This window comes from Dermacentor albipictus, chromosome 9, assembly GCF_038994185.2.
Source record: "Dermacentor albipictus isolate Rhodes 1998 colony chromosome 9, USDA_Dalb.pri_finalv2, whole genome shotgun sequence".
NCBI lineage: Eukaryota > Metazoa > Arthropoda > Arachnida > Ixodida > Ixodidae > Dermacentor > Dermacentor albipictus.
The window spans coordinates 40,144,725-40,166,672 of record NC_091829.1 but is presented as its reverse complement, the minus strand read 5'-3'; the positions used below and the strand labels follow the sequence as shown (position 1 = coordinate 40,166,672).

Genomic DNA, 21,948 nt, shown 5'->3' with positions numbered 1-21,948 from the left:
TGTCTGTCTGTCTGTCTGTCTGTCTGTCTGTCTGTCTGTCTGTCTGTCTGTCTGTCTGTCTGTCTGTCTGTCTGTCTGTCTGTCTGTCTGTCTGTCCGTCCGTCCGTCCGTCCGTCCGTCCGTCCGTCCGTCCGTCCGTCCGTCCGTCCGTCCGTCCGTCCGTCCGTCTGTCTGTCTGTCTGTCTGTCTGTCTGTCTGTCTGTCTGTCTGTCTGTCTGTCTGTCTGTCTGTCTGTCTGTCTGTCTGTCTGTCTGTCTGTCTGTCCGTCCGTCCGTCCGTCCGTCCGTCTGTCTGTCTGTCTGTCTGTCTGTCTGTCTGTCTGTCTGTCTAAACGTTTACAGCAAGCTCGTCGAATTGAGTGGATAAATTGTGGAAGCTTACTTGAAATATTCGGCCACTTTAACACAGCCAGCGGGGGCCTTGCAGGACACTCCGACAACCATCGAGGCGTTCTTGCCCGCTGCTGTAGCAATGTCCTTCAGCTCCTGCGAGTAGTTGCGTCACCAATGGAAATCGTCAAACGTTACACTGCATAGAATAGTGCCGCACGGCTATTAGCCTGTTAATAATCCGTCTTACCGTTAGCATCTCAAGAACCGTGCTGTAGCTCTTCGTCACATACCCTTTGAAACACTGCGCTTTCAATGCAAATAACTTCTTTCAAGTGCTTCCCTGCTAGACTGAAAGTGCAAAGAGCGCAAAGACACAAAGTGAGCACGCAGAGCTCCAGAGCTGGTCCTTTGTGAACCTTCCATACTTTTTTCATCTTCTAAAGCTATATCTAATTCCAAACGTGGTGTGCACATTTACGGATGGTCATAAGCTTTCAGAGAGCTCCATTCCCTCGAGGTCTTTAAGATCTCGACGTCATCGAGACCCGCTACGGTCGCTTAGTAGCTTCGGCGTTGCGCTGCTAAGCGATCCAATCACGGTCGCGGCGGCAGCATTTCGATGGGCGTGAAGCGCAAGAAAAATCCCGCGTACAGTGCATCGGGTGCACGCTAAAGAACCCGAGTAGTAATTATTCCGGAGTGTGTTAATTATTTAACATATACGGCATGCCTCGTGATCAGATCGTGGTGTTCGCACGTAAAACCCCAGCATTTGCTCTCGCAACGCTTACGTAAAGAAGAGCGCCGGCCTCGGAGAGTGCGCGGGGGAGAAGCTGCGTCTTTCGTCAACGCGTGGATCGCGCGAGATCACGCGACCTCCGACGTTATATAGCGCGTGGGAAGACGGCACACGGGAACGACGCCTCCGAGGTAGAAAAAGGCCGGTGCACCTCTACCTGTGACCTCATGCCACCTTGCCCCACTGCCGAGGAATCTAATGGATACGCTCTCGGGGAAGACGCGGTGATATTGACATCACCGCTTTCATCATGCCGGGCTCGGCAATAGACATTTCTGTCCAGGTAGCATGACGCCATAAAGCATAGCTCACGGACGTGAAGCGACCAGCCAGTTTGGCTCGCCGGAACTCTGCTCCCGCCGCAGATTACTTCCTAGATACGCCGCGAGGGCCGCCACGTGCGCACTTAGCCCAGCGGACAGCCATGCGCAGCCGCGGCCGGAGTAGAACGGAAAAGCCCAATCACCTGCCCCCCCCTCCTGCCTTCTCCCTAAGATGCGCTAAAGGCGCCAGGGGAGCTGCGGGTAGGGCACTCAAGTTCGTGAGGGTGCTCAAGCCTCCATAATTTGGATAGTCGATTGACTATCAGCCTTAAATGAAATGTATGTTTTCGTACACTTACAGGACCGTCACAGTGGGCTACATTGATGGGAAGGCGCAAATTATGTTTAACAGAGAGCAAACGTTCTTTCAATCGTACACTGGGGGCATCTGATGGTCTGATAAATGTACATTTTGCCGCTGGACAATGAAATACAATAAAGAACGCACGGCACTCATCGCACACAGGTATGTGCAGTGTTTTATACCGCCACCACCTTTCAATTACTCCTGGGAAATCTTCGGACTTTATAAGAATGGCGGCAGAATTGCTGGCCAACCTCTGCCGTAATGGAAATGACATTTGCACACAGTATCGTTCTAGAACATTCTTAGCCTATGTGGTCAATTATATGCATATAGGATGACATCTAATTTGCGATCCCACCATCGTGGTCGCTTAGTGCCTTTGACATTGCGCTGACAAGAACATCATCATCATCATCATCATCATCATCATCAGCCTGGTTACGCCCACTGCAGGGCAAAGGCCTCTCCCATATTTCTCCAACAACCCCGGTCATGTACTAATTGTGGCCATGCCGTCCCTGCAAACTTCTTAATCTCGTCCGCCCACCTAACTTTCTGCCGTCCCCTGCTACGCTTCCCTTCCCTTGGAATCCAGTCCGTAACCCTTAATGACCATCGGTTATCTTCCCTCCTCATTACATGTCCTGCCCATGCCCATTTCTTTTTCTTGATTTCAACTAAGATGTCATTAACTCGCGTTTGTTCCCTCACCCAATCTGCTCTTTTCTTATCCCTTAACGTTACACCTATCATTCTTCTTTCCATAGCTCGTTGCGTCGTCCTCAATTTGAGTAGGACCCTTTTCGTAAGCCTCCAGGTTTCTGCCCCGTAGGTGAGTACTGGTAAGACACAGCTATTATACACTTTTCTCTTGAGGGATAATGGCAACCTGCTGTTCATGATCTGAGAATGCCTGCCAAACGCACCCCAGCCCATTCTTATTCTTCTGATTATTTCTGTCTCATGATCCGGATCCGCAGTCACTACCTGCCCTAAGTAGATGTATTCCCTTACGACTTCCAGTGCCTCGCTGCCTATTGTAAACTGCTGTTCTCTTCCGAGACTGTTAAACATTACTTTAGTTTTCTGCAGATTAATTTTTAGACCCACTCTTCTGCTTTGCCTCTCCAGGTCAGTGAGCATGCATTGCAGTTGGTCCCCTGAGTTACTAAGCAAGGCAATATCATCAGCGAATCGCAAGTTACTAAGGTATTCTCCATTAACTTTTATCCCCATTTCATCCCAATCCAGGTCTCTGAATACCTCCTGTAAACACGCTGTGAATAGCATTGGAGAGATCGTATCTCCCTGCCTGACGCCTTTCTTTATTGGGATTTTGTTGCTTTCTTTATGGAGTACTATGGTGGCTGTGGAGCCGCTATAGATATTTTTCAGTATTCTTACATATGGCTCGTCTACACCCTGATTACGTAATGCCTCCATGACTGCTGAGGTTTCGACGGAATCAAATGCTTTCTCGTAATCAACAAGAACAAGGTCCCGGGAACAGATTGCGGTTGCGGAAGCCGCATTTCAAAAGGAGTGAAATAGAAGAAAAAACGGCCTTGTATTATGTATTGCATGCGCGTTAAAGAACACGAGCTGCTCAAAATTGATCTAGTGCCCCTCCCAGTGCCGCTTGCATTATAATAAGTTCGTCGTTTTTACACGTAAAACTGCTGAATATGAAAATTTGCGATCCAGCTTTGTTTGGTTGGACGCACCACTTCAGCTTTCAAATTGCCGATGAACCGTTTACGTAGAAGTAACAACACAGGAATGATACCGTGCTTCTTTGATTCCGAAAATTTAAGTACCCTAACTTATTTTGGGGGCATGAACACGAGTTACCAAGTGCCGATCCCATACTTTCCCATACCAAGTGCCGATCCCATCGATTTCCAGGAAGCCGAACTAAAAGCTCAACTTGATATTCTCAGATCTAGGTTTGCAGAACAATGGGGACGTGTCTTCGTTCATTTGTGCATCGTATTGTTACGCGAACGACAGATTAGGAACTGGAGACTATTTACGAAGTATATTTACAAAGGGTAACTGCAGCGCAGGCCAGCTCAGCCGACAGCTCGAGAGCCAGAGAGCGTTTGTCTTCTTCGTCGGGGCGCCCGCGTGCATGGTCCACAAGAAATAATCAATATGCATTAATCAGTATCACAATCAGTTCTTTAAGAACGTACCGAATTCTGACTGCGGGAACATACTTTGGTATCCAATTGATCCTTCCTTGAGGTAAGCGCAAAATTAGGGTCACTTATTTCCTGTACTTTTCTTGACTCGACAGGTTGCATGATTGAATCAACGTTAACGATATCTGCTGCCTTAGCTAACCTTGAGTACGGTGAGCGCCGTTTTCAAGATATCTGGGTTGCTTTTCACAATAAGATGGTGGATGTTGAGGACCCCCCAGTGGTAGATCTTGTGCTGCCAGTGATCCTTGTAGTGCTTCTTCCCGGCATCTGATTTGACCTCGGCGGAGAAGTCGTTGATTGCGCTGCGAAGCAGATAAAGGTGACGAAATTTCGTCAAGGTAACCATTAAACAGTGACTGTCACAAACATCCGGCGACGTTTCGCATGTAATAAACACTTTCGCTAACACTTTCTTGGGAAAGCTTGTCGGGATGTGCGAATATTCGAAATCGAATAGTCACTATTCGTAAATGCGAATGTCTCTCGAATACTTTTCGAATAATACAAAACTTCAACTGCGCCCACTTACATATAACATTGGAACAAAAGTATGGTAATTTTTCACCACCGCAGGCATAGTATAGAAGTAAAACGTGAGAAATTGTGTAGTGGGGCAGGCTACGTCGCTTAAGTAACCACACTTTAAAGGCCATGCAGCTGTAATTTCCCCTCTGAAGAACAATGTGCTCAAAACACTTAGTGTTTGCTCTTAATGCTGCGTTTGTGTTTTAATGTGAGAGCATTCTTTCACGAATACTCCAGCAAAATCTGTCTAGCGAAAAGGTTATTGATTGTATCTGCCGAAAAATGTTTTATTTGCGACGACATTTATTCGTTACAACAGTAAATGTCGACGTTCGTTGCTTTGTAAGTGATAACGAACATTTGAAGCCAAAAATAAGAAGTTGATCGGAGATAATTTTGTTAGCAACATCGTGTCTAGTGCAAAAAGCGCGACACTTTACGCGAAGGGATACATAGGGCTAATAGAAAATGGATGGGGCGACTTATAATAGGGAGGTGCTCAACTGAAATTTGAGGGTGGGCCAACTTGAAACTTTGGGGTTGTGCAATTGAAATTTGTGGATCGGCCATCTCGAAATTTGGGGTCAGACAACTGAAGATTCAGGGGCAGGCCAACTTAATGGTTTTGGTCGGGCCAACTTGAAAATTGTAGGCAGGCTAACATGAAATTAAGGGATCAGCAAACCTGAAGATTGGGGGCGGGCCAACTTGAAACTTGGGGTTGGACCAACTTAAAGCTTGGGGTTAGTAATGCTTGGAGGTTGGCCGCCCTTAAATTGGCGGTTGGGTCAACTTGAAATTTGGGGGCGGGCCAAGTGAAATTTGGGCAACGAAATCAAAAGCTAAGCAACAACCGACTCATAATGCTTAATTTCCGATTTGCAGACCATTGTCATAATTACCTGCCGCAGTGGCTTAGCGGGTAAGGTGTGCCACTGAGCACGAGGTCGCGGGATCAAATCCCGGCCTCGGCGGCTGCGCTTCCTTGGTGGCGCAATTCAAAAACGCCCATGTCCCGTTCATTGGATGCCCTTAAATCGGGCTTTTGGTGCGTAAAACAGCACAAATCAATACAATTCTCAGAGTGTCTGTGTTATTTAAATTAACAACGCCTCACAACATATTACGTAATGACAGAAACTTGCTAGCTTTCCTACTAGGATGCGAACAATCTTTTATAGTTACTGTGACAACGGCATTTCACTCTTCGAAAATCATTAGTAGATTATACATATTCGATTCGATTCGTTTCTGGCACTATTCGTATCGTATTCGATTCAGTGTAAAAACTCACCATTCGCACACCCTTAAGGGACTGACAACTGACCAGAATGTGTTGTGAGACGTTGATGGAAATGAAATGACCATGATTTATAGCGATAAGAATTCAGCATGCTGTACGCGATTGAATCATTTTTAATTGGCAAAGAAAGTCTCAAAAACCAGTAAGTGGTGAGACCTCGTAGTGAAGTCTTGGCACTTCGGATGTAGTCAATGAGATTAGTGTGCGTAAATCGGCTGTTATTAGGTACAACCTAATTCTTGACTAGAATTGCTTTTGCTATATAATTCGTCACTTGCGCTTTATTCTATGCTTCAGAAATCGAAAGCATGCGCATGGCTACAGCAGCACGATGAAGTGAGTATCCCGCGTGAAAATGTCGTTTCGTTTTTTGATCCGATTGGCTTTATTTTGACAGGCTACATACTGAAGCTATTGGACAGGAAATCACGAAAACACGGGGCTGTTATACCTTGGACGCTTTAAAACTTCGGAAAACATGAGCCCCAGGAACATCAACTTCTTAAACAAAATAATACTTTCCCACAGTCACGGCCGCACTTGTCGTCTGCCTCCTAATAATGCCAGCCTATAATCGCTATCGCGCTCACCTATCACGGTTTTAAGGATGTCTCCTGTGAACGAGTACATCCTGAGTGCATATTGAAAAATTCTGATAAAAAAGGTTCCAAACCGCGACATCATGATTACACACTGTGATTGGTAAGCTTTCCATTGCAATGAAAATATACGTACTATGAAAATTGGTTGTCAGTCACTTTAAAAGCTAGTAACCGCCCAATAGACTGTCGAGATCATGATTGCATGATCTGTACTTGGACGAATCATGTATGTAACCTTGTCGCTGTTTACACCGACCGACCGACCGACCGACCGACCGACCGACCGACCGACCGACCGACCGACCGACCGACCGACCGACCGACCGACCGACCGACCGACCGACCGACCGACCGACCGACCGACCGACCGACCGACCGACCGACCGACCGACCGACCGACCGACCGACCGACCGACCAACCGACCGACCGACCGACCGACCGACCGACCGACCGACCGACCGATCGACCGACCGACCGACCGACAGACAGACAGACAGACAGACAGACAGACAGACAGACAGACAGACAGACAGACAGACAGACAGACAGACAGACAGACAGACAGACAGACAATGCTCTTTCTCTTGTCTAATGACTTACAACTGAAAAGTTTACAGAAACCAGAAGAAAGTTTAAACCCGTTGTCCTGCAGTACATAAGGTGTGAATTGAGCTAGTCGGCAATTCATAAACGTTCTGCAGAATCGGCAAGTGAACGAGCTTAGGCTCTAGGTAAACCGTCAACGTAAAACAATTTTTAAGATTTTTGCCGTGACATGTCCATCACAAGAAGACAAAATGCAATTGCTCAGCTATTGTTGCTCTCTGGTGTCCCAATAAAACCCTTGTGTGGGCCATCGGGAGAGGAACCTAGCAACACTGCTTACGGTGCGTGCACGGACATCCCGAATTCGGTGTTGTGGGCGATATTGGTTTCCTTGGCTGCGTCGAAGATCGGCTTCAGGTAAGCATTGGTGAACGTGCCCATGAAGGTGTCCTCCGGTCGCAGTAGCAACGAGTCGTAGAAGATGATGTCGCACTGGCCGTCCAAAGGAAACGACAGGCCGACGTCCAAGTAGCTCACCGTGCACACGGTTATGTAGCGACGCAGTCCCGGACCTGTCGTGCGAAATCCGTGCAAATTTACGGTCAGGCTCACATGGCAGCCTTCCCTCGATACACAGTCAGTTGTACGAGGTGTAGACTTGATTCGTTTCGCAATGATTACCCATGATGCGCGCAAAGTTGGGTTGCCTGGCTATGCTTTGAGAATGACCAATGTGTTGAAATAGGGAATCACAACGCGCAATGAAGATTGTCACATGATCTATTGCAGCTACAAGCACAAGGTTTAGTCAAGTCCCTGTACTAACCCTCATTCCCATGGTAGCTGAACGATCGCAGCAGAAGGTTTTCATTAGGGTTCTATAGAAAAAAGCCGCTGTTTCGCCAGAAACGCGAATCATCGATTGCGATAGCAAATTGCATACAACTATACTAATTAGGGATAACACTTTTATCGGCCTGAAACATTCCTAGGCTCACTAAATCAACCTGAATGGTGTCAGCGCGGACAGCAAACATGAACGCATCATGCTCAATGAGCGCGGACACTCGCTGTCGCAAAGCTGGCGTGAGCTAGCGCGGCAGCAGCAGCGAGCGAAGTGACATCCCTGCCGTGTATTGGTCCAGTGCAAACTCAGCGCCGGGAACACACAGCACAAGCCAAGCTACGAGCCGCCGACGCCATAGAGTTTCCTCCAACGTGCTAGAGGGAACACTGTCTGGCGCAACCAGTGTCAAGATACATTGGCAATGATGTGAAGTACATGGATTTGACTGATCTTCGTGCTTGTGATTCAGACGTTCTTGTGGATTCGTTCATTACGCTGTGTATGCCTTCATTGTCGTGAATCGCAGAGCAATCTATGCTTTTCTAAGTGCAGAAAACCCTGCCAGAAGGCACAATCCGCGCTAATTGCGACGGTCCAGCTTGTCGAGGTGGCCAAATGGAAACGCACCAAGCGTCTCAAGGTACTGCCTTGCCCGCGATAATTTTATAAGGGCGTTATATGTCGCATCTCGATGCCTGCGTGCGTGGCGGAATCGTTTCAATATTGGGTGTCTGTGCTGGAGGTCCTGTATTAGAATCGCGCCGTCGGACGATTTAAATAATGTTGATTTCATTATTTATTACGCAGTGAATTATAGAAAATTATGAGTTTACAAATCGCGAAGTCGTTTGAAGCCTGAAGGACGAAGATTCGGCAAATCCATGCACTTTCCACAATTACCACACTGACTCAAGTGGTCCCACTGCAGCTCCCGGAAACACAACGCCACAGTTCCTTCTAGTAATTATTAATGCGATAGCGTTAAGAGCACCGTATAGCAGAAGAATCTGGCGGCGGCGTCCTGTCGGCGTCCTCAAATTTTAGTTGACGCAACCACAGGTTTCAACTTGGCCCATCCAGAATTTTCATGTTTGCCCCCCTCCCAATTTTCAAGTTTACCCACCCCCAAATGTAAGTTGGCACATACCCAAATTTAACGTTGGAAAATCCCCCAGTATACGGTGGGACATCCTCAAATTTCAAGTTGTCCAACCCCAAATATAAAGTATGCCAGTGCCCTAATTTGAAGTTGAACCACTCCCAAATTTCAGGTTGGCTCGCCCCCAAATTTCAGGTTGGCCAACATCCACATCTAACTTGGCCTACCCCAGATTTCAAGTTGGCCCATCCCGAAATTCTCGTGACGCTGCTCATGTGTCTTTCTACATAGCTGGCTCGCTCTGTCTTGAAAGCGATTGTATTACGCGAAGGAAGCATGGACGAACAGTTTATCGTTGCGTAACAATGGGAATGCTTACGCATTTAATAACAAAAATAGGGACGAATTTAAGACCGCCTTTTTCAATGTTCCTGAGATAACTCGCAGTCCGCACTAGACCACGTTATTAGGTTCACTATTATTTTCGTTATTAAATGTTTGTGCAAGCCGCCCCTGGTTTGCTACAGGGAAATTGCATATTGCTACACACGCAAAGATGAGATACCGCGAACATGCGCAGGGAGCACCGCGGCGTCGAAGCACAAACGGCAAGAACGCGAACGCTGCGATTCTCTTCCCGACCTTCAGGCGTCTTCCTCTTCTGGCGCTCGCTTCCCTCACAGCGACAAACATTATTTCGCCAATGTAGACAGATGGGTGCACGTAAAAGGACTTACGTTCCGACGTGGTCACCCCGGCAGGCAGAGTCGTCGGTGGCGGCTTGGTCGTGGTAGGTGGCGCCTTCGTCGTCGTCGGCGGCGGCTTTGTCGTTCCATAAAAATACAGAAAAGTTGGTGATAAATTGGTAGTTGCTTATGAATCCCGCCGTCAGTAGCTCCTTTTATGCCGTGTGTGATCTTTGTTTAGTCACTTCCCCCAATCCGGTACCAGGGGGTCGGTCACGCCAGGTGCCACCAATCCGGAGGTAGGTCGCCCTTATTACCGACGCCGATCGTACTACGAGGGGTGTGGCCGGGTCATACTGAGCGCATCTCTGGCTTTGACATGCCAGTTACTGCTGCTGGCAGGTGACAGCTGTATCATTGACCAGCGCGGCTATTCCCTCGCTGGTCAATTGACCAGCGCGGCTATTCCCTCGCTGGTCAATGACTGAACTGTGGCCGCAAGTTGTCGCGTCCTGAACGGCCGATCACAACAATACCCACACAGAAAAGATTATCGGAAAATTTCGGGATTTCTGGAATAGACTACGATACAAACAGCGAGCACTTTCCATTTGTGTTCGAAATTCCGAATGATCTACGCAGCTCCGATCTTTATTTTCAAGCACAAAGTATCTATACAGCAGTGAGCTAATCGCCATAGGATGTTTTGAAATGCCCGTATTGGTATATCCATGCATTTAACGTTCTGCATTCAATTTCATATAGCGATCTCATCTTATTTCTGCGCAATTAAGCCTCGAACACAGTGGGGTATCTTCTCGTAGGAGGAGCAATGACATCGTAGTGAGCCAAGAAAAGAGCCTTGGAGAATGTCGTGCACCAATTTTTCAGCGAACAGCAGAATAGTGCTATCTCGGGGGTCACAATAAACCAGATGCACCCGCAGAACTCAGTCACGGTTTTCTTTAGGTTGTACAGCACCGCATGGTTTCCTACCAATGTTCCTAGAGGGAACTCTGACGGTGACATCATTCCCACACAACGAGAACGGTCAGTAGCTCTTGGATATTTATAATATCCTTGCCTGTAGCTTCGAACGTTCTCCCTGTATTATTGTTTAGAGTTTGAATTTCTGAATTTCAAGGCAGTCATATTTATAAACTCGGCAATTAAACATAAACATTGCAAATACATTCTTTCATTTATGACGCGGTATTTTGTTCAAAATAATTAATTAGTTATATCGCAGAGCTGTGTGAATCCAGAAGGACAATGTTTGGACAAATCCATCTAGTGCGGCCATAATTCCCGTGCTGGATAAACCGTCACACTTGCAGCTCCTGCAGGCGACATCGCCAGAGCTCCCTCAAGTGATGCTTGTGCGAACTTCTGTGAACAGCACGCAGCCTCCGAGATCCATCGTCGGCGCGGGCCAGATCTTGGAAGTTCATGGACAGTGCTATTACTTTCCGAGCTTACCATGACGAGCAAGCCACAGCACCAAGGCTATATATACAATTTTTCCCTTCTTTTGGAGCGAAGCTATTGTTTCGTTTCACTCCGACGGAGCCGTCGCTCTGGGGTTGCGCTATGCCGACGCCACCTAGACTACAAAAGCAAGATGCCCTTCAGTTATTAAGGCGGGAAGCTGGGATACAAGGGTTGAAGCAGTCTGACATGTTTACAGAGCTAGCAATCGCACACGAAACATGACAGGAAGGGCTGCGAACATCAACTGGTTTCGTGCGGTACTCGACAACAGTAAAAGCACAAATACCAGGTTGTCTCACACAGTAATCATGATAATAATAATAAATCTCCGCTCATCGTGTGCACGTGGGCCGTGCTACCTCCGACTATGAGATATTATTCTGAAGAAGAGACAGACAGAGAGCGATAGGGGAAGCCTTAAGTTTGCAGTTCCACGCCCATTGAGAACAAAGGTTAAACTCTTAATCTTCAGTTTACAGTATGATAAGTGCTAATTACACGTGTACTTTCGGAAACTTTTGCTCACTTTGCGAGCTCAAGCCATTGGTGTACCACCGACTAACACGCGAGTGCGCATGACTTTCTCAGAGCACACATAGTAATCATTGGTGACTATAATTTGGGAAACAGCTGATCTGTTTTTGTGATGGTATGAGAACAGATCTGAGAATAGGGCCTTCTATCGGGATTTTAAGGGAAAATTGTAAATCGACATATAGGGCATTTTCTATCGTTCTCGCGAAAGAAACAATACCTTATAGCTTCCACCGTCCACAGGCGCGACGAGTGAACATTTTTCTTTCGATTATCCTCTCAGCACAGCCTCTTTCTTTGTAAGCAAGTCACATGCCAGATACTTCAAAGGTGCCAATCTCACACACTGCACACTCTGAAGATGCGCGCAGTTGCATCTCACACAGCGTGCACGCACGCACACTCATGCACGGATCTCCACGGGCACACACCCTGCAGTTGCAAAGAGCTTCATCTTGCAGGGCGTCAGAAACACGCGTATCTGCATCTACACACACGGTGCAGTTGCGTGCAGTTGCATCGCCCGCTACCGCCTTCCCGCACATGCAGGTATAGTTGGCGAAATTATAGTTGGCGAAACTATAGTTGGCGAAACTATAGTTGGCGAAACTATAGTTATAGTTGGCGAAACCATTGGTGAAACCATAGTTGGTGAAACTCCGTTTCGTCAACTATACCTGTATGAACGCCATTGACTACGCCGTTGAAGATCTCTCGCTTCAACGGCGTGGTCACTAGCGCCCGTTACGAGCAATAAACTCACCACTGTGGTGGCTGTTATAGTACCGCCACCGCCGCCGCCTTTCCCGTACCTCCAAGTGGTATTGTCATGCTTCTCATGGCCATCCTCTCCATCTGCGCCAGGGCAGGAGGTACGAGTCAGTCGCAAGAACGCCAGAGAAAGTGCGGCGTGATACGACGCTGGATCATCGCATGCGTCTCGGAGCCTAGTGCATTCGCGAATATGTCGTCTACTCGAAAGCGTTTTGATTGATTGCAAGGCAAGCAAAGCCTTGGAGATCGGTTTCCACTCAGAGGGAGCCGCTCCAGGCCGTCGCGATTTGGAGAGCACCTGCATTAGATAGACGGGAATATGGCACCAGCGTATGTGCGAGTTTCCTATAACGATCGATTTGCCGCCTTGCGAAAGCCGGGTGATCCTTTTTGCTAGGCTTTGTGGCGAACATGGCATGGTCTAAATGATGATCACAGTTGTACTGGCAAACTGTACAATGGTAATGGTAATACATACCTACAATATACCTTCTTGCAATGGTATATTCCAAAAGAACGTTTCATTCACCCGCACTACACCTCGCAGTAAGGTTTAATTACAACGTGAATAAACAATTAGGGGAAGAAAACAATAACGGACGACTTAAATTGCCACACAGCGAGTTCGTCGGTCTTAGTCGTCGGCCCACAAGCTGTAGCTGACCACCGATACTTTTTGCATTTTATATATCCCAGCACGAGTCCTTATGATCGAACAATTTTTTGTTCCTAAAAGTAAAAAATAAAAATACTCGCCATACTGGCCCTGCGCAACTGGATGTCCAGCAAAGCTGCTCAAAACCACCACTACAGCTGCTGTGGGGCGGGGGGGGGGGGGGTAGCAATTTTTTATTGCTTTACAGTAATGGTAGTAATGGTAATTTTGACAGCATGCCGGCGCGGGTCGCACTGCCATTTCTTTTCCCTTTGCCGCTCCTCGTATTCACACGGTTCCTCCTCAGTCCTAACTATGCGTTGCCTACCTATAGCGGTTTTGCAAAAACAATGAAATCACTTGCTAGGCTGGTTCATTTATATATGAAAGGGTAGTGACGTCGCTCCTCACGTCGCAAGCTGCCGCAGGCGCGACAGCTTGCACAACAGTTGTCTTTACCGGGAAACGTATGCGGGGAGCGTTACGTGCTTCTACGTAGAGTGCGACGTACTTTTAGCCTGTCCGCTATTCCGGTAAGCGGCGGCGGCTTGGGCGGATTGCCAGATTTGCGAGGGCGTAAACGTGAGCGGCCAGAGCGGTGCAGCCACCTGGTGGCGTAGAGTTCAACGAAACAAACACCGCTAAAACTGCAGCAACCCACTATATCCCGCTACGCTGCTTGTGCAAATTTTTGGCAGCGGCATAATTGTGAACATGATTACGCCGCTGTCGAAATTGTACGCCAGCAGCTAAGCAGAATATAGTAATTAGCTTTGTATTTGTGTGGTTGAGCTTAGCGCCACCAGCTGGTGCCACCAATCTGGCCGCTCACGTTTAGCCCCCCCCCCCCCCCCGAGGAATCATGACCAACTGAAGTGTAACAGCTTCGTTGCAAAAGTGAATTTCAACACGATAACGTTAAAAGGGCCCTGAACCACTTTTCGTCGAAGTGGAGAAAGACATTTGAAGCGAAGATATGCTATTTCAGAACCACTTTGCCGCAAAAAGTACTTCAATGCGTTCAGCAGAAGCGTAATTATCGGCAATCAAACACGGCCTCAGCTGTGCTCCCCTTTCTCCTCCAATGCCTTGCACTGCGAAGGCTACGGCGGAGACGCCACCGTGGCACGCAGTTCAAATTTCTGATTTGGTGCCTATGCCGCGATAAATGTAAGCCAACGCGACTGTCCTCAGAGAGCCGCAGTGCGCTTAGCCACTGGACTCATGGCAGCACCTCGCGGTGGCCGCGCTGCAACCGAGCGCAGCAACCAATAGAGAGTTTTAGCTAGAGCGTTTTTACGGCCAGCGGGGCGGAGCGGGCGAGCGGATACACCAGAGCAGAGGCGCGCGAGAAAATAGTTTTAGCCGAGCGGATCGCCCGTCTTCTCGATCGGAGTAGTCACTTGCTCTGCTGCTCCACCTATTGGTCACAATTCAAGTTAGAGTGAAAAGAATATCAAATAAACCTGCTAATAATGCGCTGAAACTGTTTAATACAGGTAGGTTATGTGTTTTTAGTTGGTTATTTCGTTAAACTTCTAAACGGGCCTGAGCAGTGGTTGCCGTCGACAACGCAGCAGCGCCGGCGCTTGTGTTGACGGCTGCCATCTTGAATACCCATACACGCCCGCGCGCTTTTACGCACGCTCGCGCGCTGCCTATCGCTCCGCTGGAGAGGGCTTCCCAGCGGGCGTAAGCTGCGCTCCGTAAAAACGCTGGCCGGCCCAGCGACGTGCGCATGCGCAGTGGCGTCTGCGCTCGTCCGCTCCGTTCCGCTCCGCTGGCCGTAAAAACGCTCAAGCTAAAACTCTCTAATAGCAGCCGCGTATCGGAGTGTACTTTATGACGAAATAAAGCACAAAGAAAAGAGTGAGGATGATGGGGTTTTTTAAACGAAAGCGTTTGAGAGAAAGGTGACTTCGCGCTCCGCTTGCGAGCTCCACGGACCGCCTACAACAGCAGAACGCGGCTGAGATGTTCACGCAGCTTATGCTGCCGGTGGACTATGTTATTTCACCAAGCCCGAGGGGTGGTTCAGGGCCCCCTTAAGAGCCTCATGTCGCAGAAAATCCGGTGTGGGCGTCGGTGGCGTCGTCCGTGAGGGAAAAATCATCCATATCTATTGAGCTATATGTATACGCTACGTCTTGCTATATGCCACGTGATATACGCGGGTCATATTGCTACACTATTCTATCACTAAAGTTGCTCATATCTTGTCTTAGATATATGACAAAGTTATCCCTCGCAATCTTGAGAATAACTGTGCACATATAAATGTCATGAAACAGAACCCAGGCAGCGCATGCCTTTTATCTAAAATATTCTCAGACCCAACTATTAAAGGTGCGAACCAACAGATACCTAAAAATGATTATCTTGGTGCGGCTGTGTACTACCTCTGGCATGGACCCACGCAAAAAGACCCCGTTTGTACTAGAAATGTCGCCTTCGTGGATAGCATGAGCCGCCAGCGCTTCCCGGTAAACATTACGGTTACATAAGCTGCATTTGCCGGGAACCGCCAGTGATCTTTAAATGCTACCGCTTTCCACTCTTAAGGGAGGACATTAAGCCTCAAAGTTTTATTCCTATTGATTTGAAGTTGAGGCCAGAAGAAATTTATTCAATACAGCTAAACTAGGGTCCATAAGAGCAGTATTTATGACGAAGACCTAGAACATGTGTCCCCTATAGACCGTTTTTTCGTAGGCGCCGCCATATTGTGAACGCAGTGGCGCCGCCTATGAGCAGGGCCATACTGGCTTGGGTCTTTGGCATGGCAGGTATACGCTCAGCGGTAGGTTCTGGCGTTTGTTTTCGTGGTCGTGCGGTCTGTTTAGTATGACATGCGTCTTCTCCGTGGTAAACGGTTCTGTGAGACGTGCTGAAGTGGTTTAAGGCGTCATGGCCGGCATTTTTGCTGGCGTTGAGGTGGACGGAACACGCAGCGTGATGTGTGCGAGCATATTTGAGCCTACAATCAGCCTCGGAGATCAATTGTATATTTCCGAATGTTCCAATCACTAATGCGACTTAATGCAATATTATCCTCTATTTCTAAGCTGCGGTTTAGGAGCCATGAAACATGCGCGACGATCGTAACAGCGTGGGTACCGTTCTGCTACGATAGGAGCTGTGCTGTTATACTTTGACAAGCGTTCAAACTGTCCGCTGCAGGTTACATTGCGTCACTACTTGGTGGGATAGATGAAGTTTCCACCCATGAATAAAATAGTTTTGGCTAGTAATAGCAGCATACCTTACAGTCTGAATTAAACTTGTCCAGCAACGTGACCGTTTACGAACTGCGCGAGCGTCCTAATCAGTAGTAGGTGATGGATTACAGATATATTTGTTCTATATAGCGCATGGTCCAAGCATACGGCATCAGCGGTCATATATTTATAAACGTTGTGCGGCGTTAGCCCGTTTTCGCTTGCTTTTTAGAGAAAGAGGATGATAACCGAATTTTCTTTTCGGTTGTGTTCGTTCAGTTCTCTACGACGCACTCACACGTATTAGGAAAATTTGGCGCTCATAGATAGCCATTGCATTCTTTTTATGCGAACCCTGTCATATATTATGGCTGTATACAGGCCAAAAAGGCAATGCCGAAGCACACAGCTTATATATGTATCGTGCTGGCTCACCAACCGCAGTGATCGCTGTGTTGAGCAGCGCCATAGGCCCCATGCAGCAAGGCTAGACATATGATAATTTCAAGCATACTAGACTTGAAATGCGTGAGAACAACGTTAGTGTATCACAAATAATTGATAGCGCCTGCCACTCAGATGTTTCGTGGTTGCCTTAGGTTGGCCGTGCATGAGCATGCGCTCTTATGTTTTATGTTTTACTCCCTGCGCCAATGATAAGACAGTGAGCTGATTCACTATTTATTGCTAGTAATACAGAGACGCCGGTTTTCTTTGTTGAAATAAAATCGATATAAGAAAATGGTAAACAACACATAAACGCAGCGCGACTACAATGCGCGTATACACTGCGGCTGAATTCGGTTGTGTTCGTTCAGTTCTCTACGACGCGCCCCCAAGGCATATTTCTGCCTACAGTAGTTACCGATGCACCGAAAGGCTTCCCTGACGACCTTATATGAACTAACATGGCGTAAATTTCACAAAGTAAAATCTAAAACATCTCGAAATTGTTCCGCAGCACGCGAGAGCAATACCTTCAAGCAGCGCCGCGCCGGATCACCCAAGCCAGAGAGGAGGAAAGGCCCTCCGCGAGCCCTATCCTCCTCGCCCGATGAAACGGTCTATGTATATTTATTTTTCTGTGAGGTCATCACATTTAAACAATATACGATACAGGGGTTTCCTTTTGACCTAGTAATGCTCGTTGGCCTTCACACGCAGCCTCATGCGCTCCAGAATGTCTGGACATTCCTGTAACCCAGATGCACGACCTGCGCGAAGGCACTTCCGCGAAAGTATAAGCGCCAATCTGGAGCTGCAAAAAGAGCAAGAATGCCCTTCGCAATGATTGTCGGTGTTATATTAACCCTTCACAATACAGCCAATAGTTATGATAAGCACTCTAGTTGGTATATTTTGCATGTGCCTTTCACGTGCTTGTTCTCTGAACTGTGTTGATAATGAGTGAACTTGCAATTAAGGCAATTAAGAAAAATAAGATGACAGTTGCCTTCCACTTGCAGCACCGGGCTTTTGTGCTTGATAGCAGAGGTTGAACTTCACCATTAAACCAAGAACCTACCTAGCTACCTCAAAGTACCAAGAATGAGGCAAATAATCATTGGCATTGTAGACTCTGGATAGAAATGCCACTTTACGTGCCAAATGCATGAAAAAAGAAAGAGGAAAATTTTGTCTCACGTGGCGTATAAACCGCGACGAAATCAGAAGTATAGAATCTTCGCATCGCGACCAACGAAGGGTCATTACCAATGAAGATGTTGGTGGCCACGAACACGCCCAACAGCAACGCAAGCACGGCAAACGCAGCGCAGCACGAGAGGAGCAGCACCATGAAGCACTTCTCGTCCCTGAACAGGTGCACAAACAGAGAAACAGAGAAATGAAAATCCAAAACGATAAGCGTTCACTGCGCAGGGAAGCCCCTCAAAGGAGTTCTCATTGATTTAGTGTGGTGGCAATGAAAAGCGACAGTGTAATCGGCGCCTTTTCATTGTTTGTCCTGTGTTTGCGGTTCAGCCAAAGTGAACTTAGCTCTAAATAATGCTTGGACTTGTTTCACTGGCTTTCGTACTACGTAGTTGAGGTTCTAGTAGTAGATTGGAGCTCCACAAGAAACCGATGCGCAGGCATTGCGTATAGGCCTCGACCCGCAGAGCGTCAAACTTTGGGCAAATTCGACAGGAATAACTGGAGGACGGGAGTCTTATAGAATGTCAATGTGAGTGAAGCTCAGTACCAAGTGCCAATGAAAGAACGTGCCGGCCACGCGACCTGCGTCGGAGCCCCGAATGCGGCCGCAAGGCCAGGGCGTCGGGCCGAACGCTGAGCCAGACGGCGGTGTTGGCAGAGCCGGGGTACTACTCTTGACATTGTCGAATTCCGCCATGTTGTAGATGCCAGTAATGACGGCATTTTGAGCAAATCAGAGAGGCCCAGAGGGCTGCTGGGGCATCTGTGATTGACTCAAAACGCAGAGATTCACCGCTAACTTTGCGTGGGTTAGTCGCGATTATACACTACCCCTGTGGTCGTTGTCGGTGATTCGAGTGTGGATGTGTCGGGACCGAAGTGATAATGGTTTATGCGTTTCCTGTAAACCACTACCTTGAGATATCACTTGAGATGCTACACCGATCCGGCCCAACCGACCACCCAGCGGCGTACATTATCAACGAATGTATTTCTAGTTGCCAGTATGCCCATCAGTGTATATCATAACAACCAGAAAGCCATTGTAACGTTCGTCACTAAGTGACAATGAGTGCTACCAATAAAGTCCATACCAGAAGTTTTCTACCACTAAGTTTACATCTTCGCTGGTCATCTACCTTAGCAGGGCGGAATGGCCTCGGATTTTCTTTTTTCGTTCCCGCTTACCCGCTTATCTAGAAGCCGCACGTGTGACAGACTGCCTCGGCGGTTTGATTTACCAGAGTTGCTTGACGCAATGTGTAAATACTGGAGCTAGCCAGATTCCACCATTGTGCCATTTCGGGCAAATCGGAGAGGGCGTTGTCACTTGTCAACCGTGGCCGCCTAGATCGTAAGGGCGCTAATCTCTGACGCTACATATAAACCACAACCTCCAAAAGTGGGCGGTGTGCTCGCGCGCTGCTCGATCTCGGAGGCTGTATAAACCACACACTTTACTACAAAAAATGCTATGGGGAACACTAGAGCTGCGATCATTGAGCCACCGTGAGAATTACGGGCCTTCAGACGATACGTTGATCTGTCTCTAATCTTTGGGGTTGTGGCTTCAGAGGTTCTCGTGGCGCTATCTTTTAACAGCGGAGCTGTTCCAAGTCGAGCCTCGGCCGTCCGGTGTCCGCCGTCCCGTAAGAGCACGCACCGGGGGAGAGGGGTATAGGAGCAGGTGTCTCGCCGGCGCGCGCCTTTTCGCCCTATTCAATACGCTCGGCGCGAGCGGCAGCAGGAGGTGGTACGAGAGCGGCAGCGCCGACGTCTCGCAAATCAGGAGCTTCGAAAGCGAGATGCGCACGCAAAGCGCTAGCGAAGTGAAAGCGCTACCGCCGAGTATCGAGAACGAGAAGGGCATGCCAAGCGCTGGTGGAGGCAAGCCAAGCCCCGCTTTCGAGAGAAGGCAACCCAAGCCAAGCGCAAGCTGAGGCAAGTTAAGTCGCAACTTCGAGAGTAGGAGGCCGAGCAGAGACGTCAACGCAGACAGATTCCTCCCCCGGAAAGTGGTGCCGATGGACGGCTCAAGAGATAATTCCTCGACCGTGAGTGCGGCCGCAGCTGCAAGGTGTGGGATACACTGTGGTTTGATCACAAGCTCACGCAGCTGAAGAGTGTGCGCAATCCGCAACCGAAGCTCGAATCCAGCAAAAGGACAACGAGACAAAATGCTCATGAAAAATTGCGCTAAACATGATTTCAAACTTGAGAAAAAGAGCACCAGATTCTCTGCTTTGACAGCTTTCATTGCGTGGAACCAGCTTTACTTCTTTTTTTATTTTTTTACGCTTTATCACTTCAAGCTTGCCAGCGATGAGAAAGTTTGCGAAGACAAGCGACTGCCTATGTATGCGAATGCGTAAACATCGTGAGTTGTTCTGTTTGCAAGGCAAAACATTTGGTATAAATTGAACGGCTTTGCGAAGTTGTTAAGGCATTTGAATCCAGGAGGACGAAGTTCAGGCAAAACCCATGTACATTAATTCTCAATGCCACGCTGGCTGAACCACAGTGCTTGCCATTCTGGCACACATTTGTGGCAGAGTTCTGTCCAGCAAATGTTTGCAGTATACCCTAAGCAGGGAGTTAATGAGACATGAGATGGCGAAGTGTACAATATGTCAAGGTTATTTAATAGTGTCTAGAATATCCCCTTTGCTGCCCCATTTCCCCCTTTTTATCGTTCTGCGTAGCCCAGTCACGTTAGATTTTGGCCATTCGGTATTACCGCGGCAAAAACGCTGCTCGCAGTGCATAATCTGGCAGAATAGTCCAGCGCCTGTCACTTTGTGAATGACGACGGACGCAAATCGTTATCGCCAATTAATGCACATTCCTCAGTGGTAATGCAGCATACCTAGACCTCTCTCGGTTTTGTAGGCTTTTTCATTTATATAACGATTATTTCTAGGTTGTCTTCTTGCAGAGAGTTCGAGTTGTGAAAAACTTGAATATTACACTGAATTACAACTGTATAACACACACATTATTTATAACAGGAATAAATGGTAAAGCTATATTCCTTTTACTTCGTGCAACGCTCTTGCAATATCACTCGACTGGGGAAATCTGAAATTCACTGAGAAAGTGAAAGTCTACCCCAGTTTATGTTTGGAAGAAGAGAGAAAGAAAGATAGGTATATGGTGGAATATGTGCGTGGGCATTCTACAGTCATCGTTTCAACCCCTCGTAATAAGCCCCCATAATCCGAAGAAATCTCATTCAAAGTTTTTGATTCCAATATTTCAATTCAAAACAAACGCATTTGATCTGCACTAGAAATTTGTGATTTTAGCGCGCATGCTACTTATTCCGCGCCCATTTTGAAGTAATACCTTGCAGTGTAATTGAATAAATGTCATCGGAATGCATTCAGCTAATTTATAATTCCACGACGGAAAAAAAAGTAACCACGTGCATTGAATAAAGAAACTTCATTATCTATTTTACAAATGGTTCGATGCAACTAAAATACAACATCCAGGCTTCTGACAAATGAATCACTTTTCAACAAACACAAAAACAACATACTGATGTGGCGCTTGTAAAAGTAAAAGTATTGGATTGGTGAAGGGTTCACTGAAAGTTTGCGTAATTTGTCTGACGAGTTGAGTGTTTTCTGTTACACCATCCTTGATATCGTTCCACGTTGGTCCCATATTTTAGCAATGGAAAATTTTTTGCAAATATGTTAAGCTTACCTAATGGAAGCAATGTAGAACAATATATAGGGTGATACATTGTAGCAGAGACAAGAAGCTCCACCTTACGAAGAGATGGCATCCCGTGACATTCATCTCACATATATGGGATGCAGTAAACGGAATAATGTTTAATTATGGTTAACTTAGTAAACGAAGCATTTGTTGCATTCATGTTCGACTTACATAGTGGAAACTATATCGAAGATATGAAGGACATGCGACTGCTGTGTTACTGTACCTTTTTTTCTAAACAAAAAACAACAAAGGTTTCACAGTATTGGACTGTGAAGGTGGTTGTACTTACGTTTCCTCGTCTGTACGTGAGAACG

General features: G+C 47.4%; 1 protein-coding gene across 1 annotated transcript in view; it reads right to left on the bottom strand.

Annotated features, from left to right (window-relative positions):
• The window catches only part of LOC135916495 (uncharacterized), a 75,539-nt gene that overhangs the window by 32,432 nt on the left and 21,159 nt on the right, over positions 1–21,948 (bottom strand). Inside the window, exons 4-9 of the mRNA XM_065449882.2 lie at positions 17,963–18,063; positions 12,366–12,457; positions 9,629–9,713; positions 7,286–7,517; positions 4,108–4,270; positions 382–485 (exon numbers count right to left, since the gene is read on the bottom strand). Of these exons, the coding sequence (XP_065305954.1) occupies positions 382–485; positions 4,108–4,270; positions 7,286–7,517; positions 9,629–9,713; positions 12,366–12,457; positions 17,963–18,047 (761 nt within the window). The 5' untranslated portion in view covers positions 18,048–18,063. The remainder of the gene's footprint in view (positions 1–381; positions 486–4,107; positions 4,271–7,285; positions 7,518–9,628; positions 9,714–12,365; positions 12,458–17,962; positions 18,064–21,948) is intronic.